The sequence below is a fragment of the Marmota flaviventris genome, chromosome 10, assembly GCF_047511675.1.
Source record: "Marmota flaviventris isolate mMarFla1 chromosome 10, mMarFla1.hap1, whole genome shotgun sequence".
In the NCBI taxonomy this organism is placed as follows: domain Eukaryota; kingdom Metazoa; phylum Chordata; class Mammalia; order Rodentia; family Sciuridae; genus Marmota; species Marmota flaviventris.
The window spans coordinates 57,815,055-57,835,085 of NC_092507.1; the positions used below are offsets into that span (position 1 = coordinate 57,815,055).

Here is a 20,031-nt window from a genome sequence, read left to right on the forward strand (position 1 = left end):
TGGCATCACTGTATGCAGAGCTTAAACTATATACTACAGAGCAATAGTAACAAAAACAGCATGGTATTGGCACCAAAACAGACTGGTAGACTAGTGGTACAGAATAGAGGACACAGAGACTAACCCACAAAATTACAATTATCTTATATTTGACAAAGATGCCAAAAACATACATTGGAGAAAAGATAGCCTCTTCAATCAATGGTGCTGGGAAAACTGGAAATCCATATGCAACAAAATGAAATTAAACCCCCTATTTCTCACTATGTACAAAACTCAACTCAAAATGGATCAAGGACTTAGGAATAAAACCAGAGACCCTGCATCTAATAGAAGAAAAAGTAGGCCCTAATCTCCATCATGTGGGATTAGGCCCCAATGTCCTTAATAAGACTCCTTTGGCGTAAGAATTAAAACCAAGAATCAATAAATGGGATGGATTCAAACTAAAAAGTTTCTTCTTAGCAAAAGAAACAATCTGTGAGGTGAATAGAGAGTCTACATCTTGGGAGAAAACTTTTACTCCTCAACATCAGATAGAGCACTAATCTCTATGGTATATAAAGAACTCAAAAAGTTAAACACCAAAAAAAAAAAAACAACCCAATCAATAAATGGGCCGAGGACATGAACAGATACTCCTCAAATAATGATATATAATCAATCAACAAATATATGAAAAAATGTTCATCACTGCTAGCAATCAGAGAAATACAAATCAAAACCACTCTTAAGATTTCACCTCACTCCAGTCATAATGGCAGCTATTATAAAGACAAACAACAATAAGCTTTGGCAAGGATGTGGGGAAAAAGGTACACTCATACACTGCTGGTGGGACTGCAAACTGGTGCAGCCAATATGGAAAGCAGTATGGAGATTTCTTAAAAAATTGGGAATGGAACCACCATATGACCCAGCTATCCCACTCCTTGGTGTATACCCAAAGGACTTAAAAACAGCATACCATAGGGACACTGTCACATCAATGTTTATAGCAGCACAATTCACAATAGCTAAACTGTGGAACCTAGATGCCCTTCAGTAGATAAAAGGATTTTAAAAAAGTGGCACATACACACAATAGAATATTGCTCAGCAATAAAAGAGCAAAAAATCATGGCATTTGCAGGTAAATGGATGGAGTTAGAGAAGATAATAATAAGTAAAGTTAGCCAATCCCAAATAACTAAATGCCAAATGTTTTCTTTGATATGAAGCTGATTCATAGTGGGATAAGAAGAAGGAGCATGGGAGGAAAAGGTGAACTCTAGATAGGGCAGAGGGATTAGAGGTAAATGGAGTGGGCATGGGGTTAGAAATGATGGTGGAACATGATGATCATTATTATCCAAAGTACACATATGAAGACATGAATTGGTGTGAATATACTTTGTATACAACCACAGGTATGAAAAATTGTGCTCTATATGTGTAATAAGAATTGTAATGCATTCCACTGTCATATATCAATAATAAAAAAATTATAGAAAAAAAGCTTAAAATATCAGGATCTCTGGGATGAAACAGTACTCAGATAAACATTTATAACTTAACGTACTTGTATCATAAAGAAGCTAGAATAGGGCTGGGGTTGTGGCTCAGCAGTAGAGTGCTCCCCTAGCACATGCGAGGCCCTGGGTTTGACCCTGAGCACCACATAAAAATTAATAAATAAAATAAAGGTATTGTGTCCAACTACAACTGAAAAAAAAATTTTTTTAAAGAAGCTAGAATAACAATCAAATTATTTTCAAATAAAGTAGTAGTAAGGAAAAAGTAAGAGTAGGAAAAGAAATATATATATATAATAGAAAAGAGATAATACAGCTAAAACTTAATAAAATCAAAGAAGTCTAATCAAAAAAAAAAAAAAGTAAGAACACAAATGGAAATGGAAAGGAAGCTATCAAAATAACCCTAAAGATGCTAAAAATATATTAAGGTAATATTACAATTATATGCCAACATGTGAGAGCTTATATAATATAGTCTGTATTAGAGAAAGATAAGTGTGTTGCTAAGAAGAAAGTGTATTCAGTCATTGATAGATGAAACATTCTACATGTCTGTTAAGTCTAAATTATTGATTGTATTATTTCATTCTAACGTTTCTTCATTTAGGTTTTTTGGTTTTTTTGTTTTGTTTTGTTTTTTTGTGGTGCTGGGGACTGAACCCAGGGCCTTGTGTTCATGAGGCAAGCACTCTACCAACTGAGCTATATCCCTAACTCTCTGTTTAGTTTTTGTCTCGAGGATCCATTCAGCAGTGAGAGAGGTGTGTTAAAGTAAAGTCACCCAGTATTATTGTTGGGTCTATTTGATTCTTGAAGTTGAGGAGGGTTTGTCTGATGTATGTAGATGTTCCATTGCTTGGGGAATAGATATTTATGATTGTTATGTCATGTTGATGTATAATTCTCTTAAGCAATATGCAATGTTGTTCTGAGGCTTCTTTTTTTTTTTTTTTTGGTAGGGCTGAGGATTGAACCCAGAGCTTTAAGCATGCCAGGTAAGCACACTATATCCCCAGCCCTATTATTAAAAGGACAAGTTCTTCTCTCCCCTCTTCTCCCCTTCTCTAACAAGATTAAGGAGATAGTGTTATCTTTTCTTCCCCAACATACCCACCACAGGAAGGAGATATCTGCCAGAGGATCTAAGAAGTGAATTTCAACATACCTACAGGGCACACCTGGGATCATAGGATTTGAATAGCTTCTTTAAAAGCCTTGTTTTCCCTGATGGATAGAATCACAGCCTCAGGGACAGGAGTCCCCTGTGTTTCTCCTTTGCTAGCAAAGCAATAAAACTTTTTTCCTTTTTTACAAAACTGTGTCATCTATATTAAATTGACATTAATTAGCACTGGGGAAACAGGATAAGCTTTTGGTTACAGGTTTAATCCCCAGCACCACAAAAAAAAAAAAGGAAAGAGAATTTATTTCCAACTTCAAAATTTTTGTTGCCATTTTCTTTTTTCCCAGTTCTTCCTACCTTTCAGATACATACATTAACAAAATTTTCCATCACCAATTTCTTTTGTGATGTTTCTGGAGAAAATAAAATTGCATGCATGGATTTTCTTACTTACCTTTGGATAAAGGTTACTGAACAGAAAGGTTGGTACACAAATGTAATCTACATTAGATTCACCCAGACTTTTTGTATCCATAAAAATTTGGTTATTTTGACATGACCTCTAACTGATCATATGTCAGAATAATCCATATTTTCTGGAGGAAAAAGCCTATCTAGAGAAGAAAGGAAATGGTTTCACTGATAGGCAATAAGATTTTTAGAAAATTATTTTAATACTTTATCTGACAATGAAGGTAGAAAATAGAAATCATTGTCAGGTGTGGTGGCACAAACCTGTAATCCAAGTAGCTCAGAGGCTGAGTCAGGAGGATTAGAAGTTTAAAAGCCAGCCGCAACAATTTACCAAGGCCCTAAGCAATTTAGTAAGACCCTGTCTCAAAATAAATCAATTAATAAAGGGCTGGGGATGTGGCTCAGTGGCTAAGCACTCCTGGGTTCAATCCCTGGTACAAAAAAAAAAAAAAAATTTGCTGAAGAATGAACTTACTCATTTAACATAGGTTAACTGAGAACACAGAACCATGCAAGACTGCATAAAAAACAGAGCTGTAAACTAAATTAATAGCTATTTCACTTGGCCATTAAGTTTTAGAGCAACTGTTGTTACACAGCAATACACTAGTACAACTAATTATGTTCTTTTTTGGGGAGTGGGTGGGTACCAGGGATTGAATTTAGGGGCACTCGATCATTGAGTCATATCCGCAGCCCTATTTTGTATTTTTTTAAGAGACAGGGTCTGACTGAGTTGCTTAGCACCTCGCTAAATTGCTGAGGCTGGCTTAGAACTCTTGATCCTCCTGCCTCAGCCTCCCAAGCCACTGGGATTACAGACATGTGCCACTATGCCCAACCCCTAATTTTGTTCTTTTTGCTATGATGACAGATATGAAATAAAAACTGGGATATATCACATTTTTAGTGAAATACTAAAAATTTAATAGATTACTAAAAATAAATTTACAGTACTATTTTAATTTTTGATGCATGTTCATATGACATCATACCTAATAATATTTTTTCTTCATTTTGGTCAGAATTTAACAAAACTGCATGGATAGTAGGTACTCAACTACCTATTAAAGTATTTACAAGTTAGTGGAACCTATGTGTTATATCCTAAAAGTAAAGTCATACTCATTTTTCAAAGTTAAAGCACTAGGTACTTACTGAAGATTTGTTATGATATATTATAATTGATAGATTTTAAGTTAAAGAGATTAAAGATTGAACATTACTGTTACGAGTTTCAGTTTTTATAATCTTAGCATTATTATGGCTATGTGGATACAGAACAGAGCCACAACTTCCAGGAACTATTCCTTCTAAATACTCATATTGAGTACATTGAAATTTATGTACCAATACTTTACCACCTTTCATATAATTCTTTAAAGTATAGAAGAAAATAGAAAAAGTACCTTTGATCTTACTCCGTAGATATTTTAGAACTTCTTGAGTTCCTTTCTGAAAGGGCAGAGAAAACAAAAACATGCATTCACCAAGAATACCTTGCAGTTTTACAGATCAACATATATACATTTACAATTCAATTGAAAGATAAAGAGCTGAATTTTAAATAGTTACATTTATAATTTCTCTCCGAATGGTTCTCAAAGGATTTCCTTCTAGTGCCAGGAATTTCAAATGTAGGTTTCCCAATGAACAGGGCAGACTACAAAAGATTAAATTGATTTCAGAGAAAATGTTAAATATAAATCTAGACCAACCAAATAGTTAACTATAAATTAACAGCATATGATAAACAATATAATATAATAGTCTCAAAAAAGGCCTACATAGGCCTAAAATTTTTTCCCTCAGATAAATGCTAAACATATAAAAGAAAAACCAGACATATCTTCAAAGTTGTCATGATAAAATTGCTAAAAAAGAATGTTAGATATAAAATATTTGCTAAATTATATCTAGTGCTAAAAAGAAAATGTTAAAAAAATATAAATTTTAATGACTCAGCAATTCAACCAGTCTCATTAATAATGTTTTAATTTTGTACTTCAAGGAAGCAAATAAAATTATTTCTAAATGAAAAAAATGACAAATAAAAACAACAAAATACATACCCAATTAGGTTTTCATTCAATAAGAACAGTCATTTTTATCTTTGGCACATAAAAAAGATAACCCATTTATACACATATACACTCTCAATAAAATTTATTGTTTCTACAAAATACTACAAATTGGCAGGCATAGTGTCAAACTTCTTGCTCTGAAGTTCTCAATTGAACAAAGGAAAAAAACACATATAAAAGTGCACAAAATATAACAAATAATACATATGTTATATTGCTGGTGAGAATACACGTAATACAACTACTTTAAAAATGGTGTCTTTTAAAATTGAAGATATATCCACCATACAAGTAAGCAATTCTACTCCCTACATTTACCAAGCCCCCCAAATAAAAATAATAATGTCCATAGAAAATCTTACACACGAATGTTCACAATAGCAAAAAAATTGAAGAACACCCAAATGTTCATCAACTAACTAGTAGAGATGACTAAATTGCGATATATCTACATAAGAGAATATTCAGCAAAAATGAATGAACTTTATGAACACAACTACATGAGTGAATTACAAAAACTTTATGCTACATGAAAGAAGCCAAACACAAAAACTGTATACTGCATAAAGCCATTTATATGATTTTCTACAAAAGGCAAAGAAAGTACATAGTAGTTACTAGTTAGCAATATGGAAACAGAATTGATGGCAAAAGGCGGAAAATTCTTGGGAAGACAGAAGTTTTCTAACATGACTGTGACAATGTTTACACAACTGTACACATTTGCCAAAAGTCATCAAAGTATATGCTTTTATTATATGTAAGTCACACATCAAAAAATAACATTATATAAAAATATATATAATAAGAAAAACCCTAAATAAGTAAAGCTGCTATGAAAATAGAAACAAGGATAAAGGAATAGAAGTGAGTAGCAACACCTGGATTTGGGCTTAAAATGAATGGGATTCCCTTAGGCATTAAGGCAGGAAAAGGGCATTTTAGGATAAAGAAACAAAAGGAAGGGGTGGTGTATTTATAGTTTGATGTAGTCAGAAAGCAGGATACCTAGAACAGCGAAAGAAAGAAGCAACCAAAAGTCGTTTCAGCTTCAGACACCCTTGATTGTTTTACCAGAAATTTTGGACTTTATCTTTCAATTACTGGTTTGAAGACAAGATGTACCAAAATCTTCCCAGAAATTATTTTTTAAACAAAATAAAACAAAACAAACTATAAGATGTCATTGTAAGAGATTCTAATTCATTGGTACCTCAAAATCTGTATTATTTTCCCCCTTATTTAATGCCTTTTAAATGATTCTAATACTCAGCCGTATTTGAGAAAACAGTGCTATGGCAATGGAAAACTATCAAAGCTTCTCAAGTAGATGAATGATTAGATATTTTTATTTTATAGAAACTATTCTAGTAACAGTGTTAGGAACCAGTATTTTAGTTAGAAGAAAATTTGAAGGGGTGGAAAATGACAAGAATTATTAGTATCTCAGAACTATATGCTTTGAGGGAAGGAAAAAAACTCCTAAAAATATACTAAAATATGATTATGTTGTAGGCCCTTTATCTCCAGAGCTCTGGAGAAAGAGGAAAATATATGTGAATATATTTTCTGATATCAGAAAAATTGAAATACATTTTCTGACATTAAAAATATTTGTACCAACCATTTAGTTTTTGTTAAACATCTGCTTCCTACTGCTCTTATGCAGTAGACTAAATAAAACCACCAAGGAGAAAATTTTACATGTTAATATTTGTAAGAAGCAATAGATTATTTTATTCATTAGTGGAAAGATAAACACTTTTATAGATATTCAGGTCACTGCTTAATTCTATCATATATGTATGAAAAGGTGATCATTATCCAAGTATTGAAATCAATGGTCTAAATATGCCGTAAGTACATTGTGGAAACAAATGTTACTTTGAAAAATATTTATTAAAATATACACATAAAAGAAAATCTGCCTTGCCTAATTTTTTCTTCTTTTGTGAATAGTACACTCCATATTTCTGGCATTCAAACTTAAAACCTCAGACATCCAGTTGATATATGATCTGAGTCTGTATATATAAAATAATTCCATTTCTAAATATGATGTTTTATGACATTTTATGATTCTTTGCTCACTGCTCTGCTTCTCTCCATGTCCAACATAATCAGTCAGCTGCTAAATACAATTTATTCTAATTCACCACACATATGCCTTTTTCTTTTCATTCCCATTGCTTTCAAAATTTAGTTCCTCATTACATAAATCTATACAACTGTCAATACAAGCCATTGACTAAAATGTGTTCCTTAGTGATAACTACTAAACTAACAGCTTTTAGATTTCCTACCTATAAAACCACTCCTATTCAACGTATTATTGTTCTTGTTTTAATATTACACTCAAATTAGCCTTGTACATAGTCTTTCTATAGCACTTAAAATGAAAACTGTTTCTTCAAGGGTCTCTTCCATGTGGCTCAACTTAGTTTTCAAGCTCAAAATTTTTACAAGCTCCCTCTGTGCACCTTATTTAGAATTCCCAAAGTTTTGTTTGTGCTGTTTCCTCCTGCCAAATGTATCATCCTCACTACCTTACACATGAACCTGAAACTTCTATTGTATAAAGATCCAGTATAACTAAGATGAGGTGTAATTCTGAAAGTGAGTATGTTCTTACATTTTGTGTTCTAGGCAATTAACTTACTTTACCCTAATCCCAGTCTTGAAGAACATCTGAAAAAGTTACTGCTATGAAGTGTGCCCTGATTCCTCTTAGTGAACTGTAAATCCTTTAAGCCCCCAAAGTGCTTTATATTCCTCTAATGGCTTTACATTCATTTAACAGATCCAAGAAACATTTATAAAGCACCTTCTATATGCCAAAGGCACTGATCTAAGAGTTGGACATAGTACAGTGAAAAAACACATAAAACTCCAGCCTGCTGGGAGCTGTGTTGGCCAAATAATATTGCTATATTGTGTGCTTGTATGAATACATAACAAGTCCCGCCATTATGTACAACAAAAAAATGTGGACCAAAAATCCAGTTTCCTTAGATTTTAGTTCTAGTGAATTACAGTAACTTGTTTCTACTTCTATAAACATATCAAGCCAGCTGCCAAGGACGAAATCTAGTTAATCTTTCTTTGTAGATAATATCTGCTCAATAAATATTTAGTGAATTCAAGATCTACAAAAGGATCTCATGTATTGTTTTACAAATATTTTAATTAATAAATTATGACTAAATACAAATATAACTTCTATTAATTTGATCTATTAACTTACCTACTAATGTCATTGTTGCTTAAGTCAAGCCTTTCCAAAGACTGTAGTACTGTAATTTCATCTGGAACAGATTTTAACTTGTTATCCCTCAGGTCTAGCACGAGAATGGAATTCAGATGCTTAAGATGTTCTGCTCCTAACATTTCAATTTGGTTTTCACCTACATGCAATTCCTAAAAAAACAAAGATCAGCCATACGTATTTCTTATTCAATTTTATATTAGATAACGAAAATAAAATTGTGGGTACTCTTAACTTCAAATCATGGAAATATACATTAGAAAAAATACAACTTTCTTATTACTAAGGTACATTTTTAATTACATTTAAGCTATTTTACATATAAAGAAAAAAGGCAAAGAAGAATATCTTCAAAAATGTTCTGGCAATAGAAAAATAATTAAAGATGAATCTTGCAGAAACATCAAGTTTACAAAACCAAAGTAGAGAAATGATTTACTAGCTACATTTATAATATTAATAAAAGCATAAGTCTAAAAAGTACAATGATGAAAAATTAGTTTCAAAACAAATCAGTACCAATCAAAAAATTTATATTTTAGTGAGTTCATGTAATGTTACCATTAATGATAATTATACACATTGGTATCCCATTAACAGAATTTATATTATCAGTTGGAAAATTAGCTAATTTAATTAAATGAAAACTTTTCCATTACCATTTTTTTAGATCACTGTTATCTTTCTATTTAGAAACTCTTTTAACACTAAAAGTAGATATAAAGAAAAGTAAAGCATGACAAATTTTAAACATAATTATAATGCTATATTCTTTCTTTCTTTTTTTTTTTTTTGGTACTGGAGATTGAACTCAGGAGCACTCAACCACTGAGCCGCACCCCCAGTCTTAGTTTGCATTCTATTTAGAGACAGGGTCCTCACTGAGTTGCTCAGAGTCTCACTTCTGCTGAGCCTGGCTTTGAACTTGCAATCTTCCTGCTGAGCTGCCGGATTACAGGCATATGCCACTGTGCCTGGCTATAATGCTATATTCTTTTTTTTTCAATTGTAGATGGACACAATATATTTTTATATTTATTTTTATGTGGTGCTGAGGATCGAACCCTTGCTTCATGCGTGCAAGGCAAGTGCTCTACCACTGAGCCACAACCCCAGCCCAATGCATTATTCTTTTTTTTTTTTTGTGGTGCTGGGAATTGGAATCAGGGCCTTGTGCATGTGAGGCTAGCACTCTACCAACTGAGCTATATGTATCCCCAGCCCTCTAATGCTATACTTTTTTTTTAATATTTAATTTTTAGTTGTGGTTGGACACAATACCTTTATTTATTTATTTATTTTTATGTGGTGCTGAGGATTAACCAGGGCCTTGCACATACTAGGCAAGCACTCTACCACTGAGCCACAACCCCAGCCCTCAGTGTTATATTCTTAAAGCCAAAATAAAGTAATTTTAAACAGATCACATAAATGTGAGAGAAGCCAACTTATAGCATTAAGTAAATATTTCTTACTAGTATTTCAGGTCTCCCATAGGATAGTCCCAACATACCATGTTACCCTCATTATATAGTATTTGTATTTCTCCAGTTATGAACTACTAATCAGGTGAAAGGACCAAATACCTATTTTTAAAAATTATTTCTTTTTAAAAATCTGTTACTAACAATATCATTAAAGTCAGTAGTCACATTAAAATTCTAAAAAATACACACACACACACACACACACACACACACACACTACTTATAACACACATGACCAAAAGATTAGGTCCTTTAAAAAAAATTCATTTTCATAAGCAACTTTTAGAAAATATAACGTTACTTAGTAATATACTAAATAGTACCTTCAATAGTCTACATGAAGGAAATTCTGGTAGAAAACGCAATTTATTCCTCCGCAAATAAAGCAATTCTAGCGATTCCATGCCAGCCAATTCAGGAGGTATAGTTTCCAAGAGATTTGAATTACAATCCAAATGCTTTAATCCTGCAATATATATTCAGTGAAAATAAAATGTACTTTAAAAAGAAAAAAAATTGGTGTATGATTATATAGAATTTCAAAGAATGAGTAATAAATCTCTGCAAGTACTTATGAACATATGCTAATGTATACTGGGGCAATAATCAAGAATACTCAAATATTCTTGAACTAAATAAATGTAAACTAAGTTTCTCTTTACATTTAATTAAAATTAAGACCTAATGATGTTAAAATTAGTATCTTTGTAATGCAGTTAAAAAACAAAGTTCTCTAGTACTCTATTGATTTAAAATATATAAATCATATACAATTATTATTGCATATATTATGTACCCTTAAAAAGAAAAGGCTATAATTAAAGACATTTAACATATATGCACATTGACTGAATGAATGGACATCAAGTAACTCTGGCTAATAGTGTCTTAGAGTTACTGGGATTTTAGGTAAGTAAATTTTCTGCTAAAAAGACTTGGATTTTTATGTACTCCCTTCCATTCTTCCATTCATCCATACTGCTTGCTACTCCTTCCCACTCCCATCTTCTTTTCTATTTTTTTTTTAAAATTATATGCTTCTCCTAACACCTCTGCTAACATTCTTGACAAGAGTATTTACTACAGTTCAAAAGAATATCTTTTTTAAAAAAATATTTTTCTTTAGTTGTACATGGACACAATTACTTTATTTTACTTATTTATTTTTATCTGCTGAAGATGGAACCCAGTGCCATACACATGCTAGGGGAGCACTCTACCACTGAGTCACAACCACAGTCCATCAAAAGAATATCTTTACTTGCAGGATCTCCCTTTCAGCTCCTGGATCCTCCTTTCTTAAAGGCAATCAGAAAAACAAAATTGAAAAAGAAGTAAAGGTTTTCTTAAGATTCAATAGGCATGGGCTGGAGTTGTAGCTCACTGGTAGAGCGTTTGCTAGCATGCATGAGGCACTGGATTAAATCCTCAGTACCACATAAAAAACGAATAAATAAAAGATATTGTGTTCATCTATAACTAAAAAAATTTAAAAAAAAGAAAAGATTCAATAGGCTTACTCCATATTAGATTCTTCCACTTACCAGGGCCAACATCTATTCTCCTACCTCTCTAACAGACTGATTATGCAGTATGCATTCACAACTTATTTTCCTGCAGTTTGAGCCTGTTGATTTTTAAATAATTCAAGGCTATATCGATATGTTGCCTTAGATTGCATATTTTCAAGTATATGAAGATGCTAACTGGTTTCAAAGCAAATGAAACAGTACTACTTTCAACTAATAAAATTTATATATTATTTTACTAGAATAGTGAGAAAAGAATGTTGCTGTCTGATCCACTCAAATACAATAAATTTTTAAAGTAAAAAATTTGTTTTAAAGAATAATTTTTAGAAATGTTTGCATCTAGGAGCACTAATTGAAAAAATACAAGCAGTAGGGATAAAGCAAGAGGATTTCAGACCTGCTTCTAAAATTTACAACATAATTTCTTCATCAAGGTTTATCAATCTTTAAACTGTAAAAAAAAAAAAAAAAAAAAAAAAAAAATTACCTGATTTAACTTACAGAACTGTAAACTAAATGATGTGATGTCAAAATAATTTGAACAAAAGCATTGTAAAATTTCATGACACCATACATATGAAGAAATTATTCTTAGAATCCATTTATTTATAGTTAAATAACAATTAAATGTCCTAAAACTATACAGGGTATATATTTATATAACTATATAGCTATATTAACTAACTATATATTTATATCTAGTTATAACTACATATTATTTATGTCATTATATATATATATAGTTATAACTATAAACTGCATAAAGACTATAACTATAGTTAAAACTATATGAAGAGATAGCATAGCTGAACAAATGAAGAGATAGCATAGCTGAAAACCTTAATCAATTTCTCAATTACTTTTTAATATGCCTAAATATCTTTTGATGTTAATTCTTTAGAAATTTGTCAGATAATAATGGTCTGGAGAAAATGTGACTAAGTATTGCTTGCATTTACTATCATAAAATTATTATTTACTTCTCTATAATTATGTTACAAATTATTTTTCCAAAGGCAAGTTACATCAACTTCAAACTTATGTAGTTTTTTAAATATTTAAAAAATGATTTACTTTTCATTTTGCTTATTTCCGCTGGCAAACTCTTCAGTTGGTTACTGGAAAGATTGAGTCGTATCAGACTAGACAGAGAAGAAAAACTAACAGGAACAGTTGAAAGACGATTGCTTGAAAGATCCTTTAAAAAGAAAGAATGAATGAATAAGTGAGGTAACAGGAAAGTACATAAATAGCCCTAAATGGAGTTTCAGAAACTGGGGGAAATGCAAGAAAAAAGACTACTTTAGAGGTGACTGATTTTGTAAACTTAACACAATTTCCCAGATTATCATTCACTTCAATGTTTTCAAATATCTATAGACCCACAATGTATTCATCAAGATAGCAGATAGAAATTAGAATGAATTCTTTTTTCTTTCTTCTTTCCACATATTTTTATTGGTGCATTATAGTTGTACATAATTATGGAATTTGTTGTTATATATTTACACGTGCACAAAATAAAACAATGTAATTTGGTGAATATCAATCCCTAGCAGTTTTCCCTAGAATAAATTCTTACTTTAAAAATATTTAACATAGGAGATAGGAAGATGGCGGCGAGGGGAGTGCATTGCCCCCGTGTGCTGCGTCACTGTGTGGGAGTATGACGAGTCAGGACGGCTAAAGGCTATCTTGTTAGGAATTTCCAGCAATAGTGGGGTGCTCCGGAACCTGGAGGAAGGATTTCCATCGCACGAGGATCGGCTACGGGGACTCAAACGCGAGAGATTTGTCGCACGGAGGGTAACACTGCTTATTCAGCAAATTGCCCCGCAGCCAGAGTCTGCAGCGCACGCTGGGAAACGAGGAGGAGATAGTGGCGCAGGGATACAGCGCTGCAGTTTCTGCCAGCCGTGCAAGCACCGTACTCAGTGCTGAATTCTGGGTTCGAGATGGGGGAAGGAAGCAGTCCATTTCGGTTCTCCACACTGGTCAGACCACAGAGGAGGCCAGCGGCCACCATCTTGGAGAGCTGACATCACCATCCCTGTTTTCGACTGACCGCAGCTCTATCAGCCATAGAACAGGTAATTTCAGGCTGCCATTCGCCTGCGGCTTGCAGACAGATTACTCAGGCTCAGTGCCTGAGTGCTTCTTGGAGCCTGCTCTTAACAGAGCATACACCGAGCACGGAGCGGCCGAGTTCCGGCTCCTGGTACCGCCCTGGCCCAGGGCTAAGGAGCCCGCGGAAACTGCTTCTTGGAGCCTACTCTTATCAGAGCATACACCGAGCATGGAGCGGCCGAGTTCCGGCTCCCGGAACTGCCCTGGCCCAGGGCTAAAGAGCCCGCACCGAGCACGGAGCGGCCGAGTTCCGGCTCCCGGTACTGCTCTGGCCCAGGGCTAAGGAGCGCGCGGAAACTACTTCTTGGAGCCTGCTCTTATCAGAGCATACACTGAGCACGGAGCGGCCGAGTTCCGGCTCCCAGAACTGCTCTGGCCCAGGGCTAAGGAGCCTGCAGAAACTGCTTCTCGGTCTGGATCCTGCTGAGGGCCGGTCAGGACTCACCCGTTGCTTTGGTTACCCGGCAAAGGGAACGAAATGCTGCCATTCGCATAGGATACCAACATGGCAGAGATCTGATGTCATCAGAAAGCGGCGGAGGAGAGAACTTCATCAATACCAGTGGCGACAGAAACAGTTGGTCTCCTGGTAGGGAGGGTGAGGCACAGACACCTGAGTCTCTCTCGATTTGTCATCGAGCCAGAGGGGAGGAGCCGGGCCACCGCCCGCGCCCGGAGCAGGCCCAGCGGCTCGCTGGCGTGGTGATCGCATGACCACATTTGGAGAGGGGGCGGAGCGGGGCCGCCACCCGCGCCCGCAAGGTGTGCAGACCCGCGACCCAGTGGTACACGGGCGTGGTAGGAGGGGCAGGGCAGAGCCGCAGCCCGCGCCTGCAAGGTAAGCAGACCTGTGACAGACCGGCGGGTCAGGCCCAGCGGCCTGCCAGCGTGGTACACACGTCACCCCAACTGGAGTAGGGACAGAGCAGAGCCTTCACCCGCACCCGGATCACGCCCCGCCGGTGTGGTGGTCACGTGACCCCAATTGGAGTGGGGGCGGAGCGGAACCGCCACCCGTGCCCACAGGGTGAGCAGACCTGCGACCAACCTGCAGATCAGGCCCAGCGGTCCGCAGGCGTGGTAGGAGGGGCAGGGCTGAGCCGCCGCCCGCGCCTGCAAGGTAGGCAGACCTGCGACAGACCGGCAGATCAGGCCCAGGAGCCTGCCAGCGTGGTACACACGTCACCCCAATTGGAGTAGGGGCACAGCAGAGTCGCCGCCCGTGCCAGGAACAGGCCCAGCGACCTGCAGGAGTGGTAGTCACGACACCCCAATTGGAGTAGGGGCAGAGCAGAGCCGCCACCCGTGCCTGAAAGGTGGGCAGACCTGCGACCGACCAGCGGGACAGGCCCAGTGGTCTGCCGGCGCGACAGACACGTCACCGCATTTGGAGTAGGGGCAGAGCAGAGCCGCCACCCACACCTGCAGGGTAGGCAGACCTGCAACCGACCGGCGGATCAGGCCCGGTGGCCTGCCGGCGTGGTACACTCATCACCCCAATTGGAGTAGGGGCAGAACAGAGCTGCCGCCCGCGCCCGGAACAGGCCCAATGACCTGCAGGCGTGGTAGACACGACACCCCAATTGGAGTAAGGAGGGAGCAGAGCCGCCGCCCGCGCCTGCAAGGTAGGCAGACCGCCGCCCAACCCTGCAAGGGAGACTTTTCAACTATACAAGAGCAATATAAATATATAGGGGGGAAAAAACATTTCAAAAACACAACAGTTTCACCAAGCAGAAAGAAACGCAAGCAGTATGAAAAGACAAGGAAAGAAAGGACCACAAGCAATGCAGGTCAACTCAACTTTAGAAGAGGTAACAGCTACAGCAGATGGAATGTCAGATAAAGAATTCAGGATATACATGCTTCAGATGATCTGGAGTATCAAGGAAGACATTAGACAGCAAAATCAGACAATGAAAGATCACTTCGACAATGAATTACACAAACAAATCCAGGAAGCAAAGGACTAACTATACAGGGAGATAGAGGTTATAAAAAACAAACAAACAGAAATCCTAGAAATGCAGGAAGCAATAAACCAACTTAAAAACTCAATGGAGAATACTACCAGCAGAGTAGAACACTTAGAAGATAGAACATCAGACAATGAAGACAAAGTATTTCAACTTGAAAAGAACATAGACAGCTCAGCAAGACTGTTAAGAAATCATGAGCAGAACATCCAAGAAATATAGGATAACATTAAGAGACCAAACTTAAGAGTCATTGGGATACAGGAAGGTACAGAGCTCCAAACCAAAGGAATGAGCAATCTATTCAATGAAATAATACGAGAAAACTTCCCAGACTTGAAGAATGACACAGAATCCCAAATCCTAGAAGCCTACAGGACGCCGAATGTGCAAAATCATAAGAGACCCACACCTAGACACATTATAATGAAGATGCCCAACATACAGAATAAGGAGAGAATTTTAAAAGCTACAAGAGAAAGGAAGCAGATTACATTTAGGGGTAAGCCAATCAGGATAACAGCTGATCTTTCAACACAGACTCTGAAAGCTAGAAGATCCTGGAATAACATATTTCAAACACTGAAAGAAAATGGGTTCCAACCAAGAATTGTGTATCCAGCGAAATTAAGCTTCAGGATGGAAGATGAAATTAAAACCTTCCACGATAAACAAAAGTTTAAAGAATTTGCAGCTAGAAAACCATCTCTTCAAAACATCCTCGCCAAAACATTACAGGAAGAGGAAATGGAAAATAACAATGAAAACCAACAGTGGGAGGTAGGACAGAAAAGGGGGGGGGGAATAATCAAAGAGGAAAACAAACCATGTTTAGTAACAGAAATAAACAAATATGGCTGGAAGAACAACCCATATCTCAATAATAACCCTAAATGTTAATGGCTTAAACTCACCAATCAAGAGACACAGGCTAGTAGAATGGATCACAAAACAAGACCCAACAATATGCTGCCTACAGGAGACGCATTTGATAGGAAAAGACATACATAGGCTGAAGGTGAAAGGTTGGGAAAAATCATATCACTCATATGGACTTCGGAAACAAGCAGGAGTGTTCATACTCATATCAAATAAAATAGATTTCAAGCCAAAGTTAATCAAAAGAGATGAAGAGGGACACTACATACTGCTTAAGGGAACCATACACCAACAAGACATAACAATCATAAATATATATGCCCCAAACAATGGTGCAGCTTTGTTCATCAAACAAACTCTTCTCAAGTTCAAGAGTCTAACAGACCACCATACAATAATCATGGGAAACTTCAACACACCTCTCTCGCCACTGGACAGATCTTCCAAACAAAAGTTAAATAAGGAAACTATAGAACTCAATAACACAATTAATAACCTAGACTTAATTGACATATATAGAATATACCACCCAACATCAAGCAGTTACACTTTTTTCTCAGCAGCACATGGATCCTTCTCAAAAATAGATCATATATTATGTCACAGGGCAACTCTTACACAATATAAAGGAGTAGAGACAATACCATGCATCTTATCTGATCATAATGGAATGAAACTGAAAATCAACGATAAAAGAAGGAAGGAAAAAGCATACATCACTTGGAGAATGAACAATAGGTTACTGAATGATCAATGGGTTATAGAAGACATCAAGGAGGAAATTAAAAAATTCTTAGAGATAAATGAAAACACAGACACAACATATCGGAATCTATGGGACACATTGAAAGCAGTTCTAAGAGGAAAATTCATTGCTTGGAGTTCATTCCTTAAAAAAAGAAAAAACCAACAAATAAATGATCTCATACTTCATCTCAAAATCCTAGAAAAAGAAGAGCAAAACAACAGCAAAAGAAGTAGAAGGCAAGAAATAATTAAAATCAGAGCTGAAATTAATGAAATCAAAACAAAAGAAACAATTGAAAAAATTGACAATACTAAAAGTTGGTTCTTTGAAAAAATAAACAAAATCGACAGACCCTTAGCCATGCTAGCGAAGAGAAGAAGAGAGAGAACTCAAATTACTAGCATACGGGATGAAAAAGGCAATATCACAACAGACACTTCAGAAATACAGAAGATAATCAAAAATTATTTTGAATCCTTATACTCCAATAAATTAGAAGATAGTGAAGGCATCGATAAATTTCTTAAGTCATATGATCTGCCCAGATTGAGTCAGGAGGATATAGACAACCTAAACAGACCAATATCAATTGAGGAAATAGAAGAAACCATCAAAAGACTACCAACTAAGAAAAGCCCAGGACCGGATGGGTATACAGCAGAGTTTTACAAAACCTTTAACGAGGAACTAATACCAATACTTTTCAAGCTACTTCAGGAAATAGAAAAAGAGGGAGAACTTCCAAATTCATTCTACGAGGCCAACATCACCCTGATACCTAAACCAGACAAAGACACTTCAAAGAAAGAAAACTACAGACCAATATCTCTAATGAACCTATATGCAAAAATCCTCAATAAAATTCTGGCGAATCGGATACAAAAACATATCAAAAAATTGTGCACCATGATCAAGTAGGATTCATCCCTGGGATGCAAGGCTGGTTCAATATATGGAAATCAATAAATGTTATTCACCACATCAATAGACTTAAAAATAAGAACCATATGATCATCTCGATAGATGCGGAAAAAGCATTCGACAAAGTACAGCATCCCTTTATGTTCAAAACTCTAGAAAAACTAGGGATAACAGGAACATACCTCAATATTGTAAAAGCAATCTATGCTAAGCCTCAGGCTAGCATCATTCTGAATAGAGAAAAATTGAAGGCATTCCCTCTAAAATCTGGAACAAGACAGGGATGCCCTCTCTCTCCACTTCTGTTCAACATAGTTCTCGAATCACTGGCCAGAGCAATTAGACAGACAAAAGAAATTAAAGGCATAAAAATAGGAAAAGAAGAACTTAAATTATCACTATTTGCAGATAACATGATTCTATACCTAGCAGACCCAAAAGGGTCTACAAAGAAACTATTAGAGCTAATAAATGAATTCAGCAAAGTGGCAGGATATAAAATCAAAACGCATAAATCAAAGGCATTCCTGAATATCAGCGACAAATCCTCTGAAATGGAAATGAGGACAACCACTCCATTCACAATATCTTCAAAAAAAATAAAATACTTGGGAATCAACCTAACAAAAGAGGTGAAAGACTTATACAATGAAAACTACAGAACCCTAAAGAGAGAAATAGAAGATCTTAGAAGATGGAAAAATATACCCTGTTCATGGATAGGCAGAACTAACATCATCAAAATGGCGATATTACCAAAAGTTCTCTATAGGTTTAATGCAATGCCAATCAAAATCCCAATGGCATTTCTTATAGAAATAGAGAAAGCAATCATGAAATTCATATGGAAAAATAAAAGACCCAGAATAGCAAAAACAATGCTAAGCAGGAAGTGTGAATCAGGCGGTATAGCGATACCAGACTTCAAACTATACTACAGAGCAATAGTAACAAAAACAGCATGGTACTGGTACCAAAACAGGCGGGTGGACCAATGGTACAGAATAGAGGACACAGAAACCAATCCACAAAACTACAACTATCTTATATTTGATAAAGGGGCTAAAAGCATGCAATGGAGGAAGGATAGCATCTTCAACAAATGGTGCTGGGAAAACTGGAAATCCATATGCAACAAAATGAAACTGAATCCCTTTCTCTCGCCATGCACAAAAGTTAATTCAAAATGGATCAAGGAGCTTGATATCAAATCAGACACACGCTGTCTGATAGAAGAAAAAGTTGGCTACGATCTACATTCGGTGGGGTCGGGCTCCAAATTCCTCAATAGGACACCCATAGCACAAAAGTTAATAACCAGAATCAACAAATGGGACTTACTCAAACTAAAAAGTTTTTTCTCGGCAAAAGAAACAATAAGAGAGGTAAATAGGGAGCCTACACCCTGGGAACAAATCTTTACTCCTCACACTTCAGATAGAGCCCTAATATCCAGAGTATACAAAGAACTCAAAAAATTAGACAATAAGAGAACAAACAACCCAATCAACAAATGGGCCAAGGACCTGAACAGACACTTCTCAGAGGAGGACATACAGTCAATCAACAAGTACATGAAAAAATGCTCACCATCTCTAGCTGTCAGAGAAATGCAAATCAAAACCACCCTATGATACCTTCTCACTCCGGTAAGATTGGCAGCCATTATGAAGTCAAACAACAACAAGTGCTGGCGAGGATGTGGGGAAAAGGGTACATTTGTACATTGTTGGTGGGACTGCAAATTGGTGCAGCCAATTTGGAAAGCAGTATGGAGATTTCTTGGAAAGCTGGGAATGGAGCCACCATTTGACCCAGCTATTTCCCTTCTCGGTCTATTCCCTAAAGACCTAAAAAGAGCATGCTACAGGGACACTGCTACATCGATGTTCATAGCA

The 20,031-nt window shown here is 36.2% G+C and overlaps 1 protein-coding gene across 4 annotated transcripts in view; it reads right to left on the bottom strand.

Annotated features, from left to right (window-relative positions):
- Nucleotides 1–20,031, bottom strand: part of Lrrc40 (leucine rich repeat containing 40) — a 70,807-nt gene that overhangs the window by 32,848 nt on the left and 17,928 nt on the right. For all 4 annotated transcript variants that reach the window (XM_071617941.1, XM_027949519.3, XM_071617943.1 and 1 more), the window contains exons 5-9: nucleotides 12,557–12,680; nucleotides 10,274–10,416; nucleotides 8,443–8,615; nucleotides 4,690–4,777; nucleotides 4,524–4,569 (exon numbers count right to left, since the gene is read on the bottom strand). In XM_071617941.1, coding sequence (XP_071474042.1) covers nucleotides 4,524–4,569; nucleotides 4,690–4,777; nucleotides 8,443–8,615; nucleotides 10,274–10,416; nucleotides 12,557–12,680 — 574 coding nt within the window. The remainder of the gene's footprint in view (nucleotides 1–4,523; nucleotides 4,570–4,689; nucleotides 4,778–8,442; nucleotides 8,616–10,273; nucleotides 10,417–12,556; nucleotides 12,681–20,031) is intronic.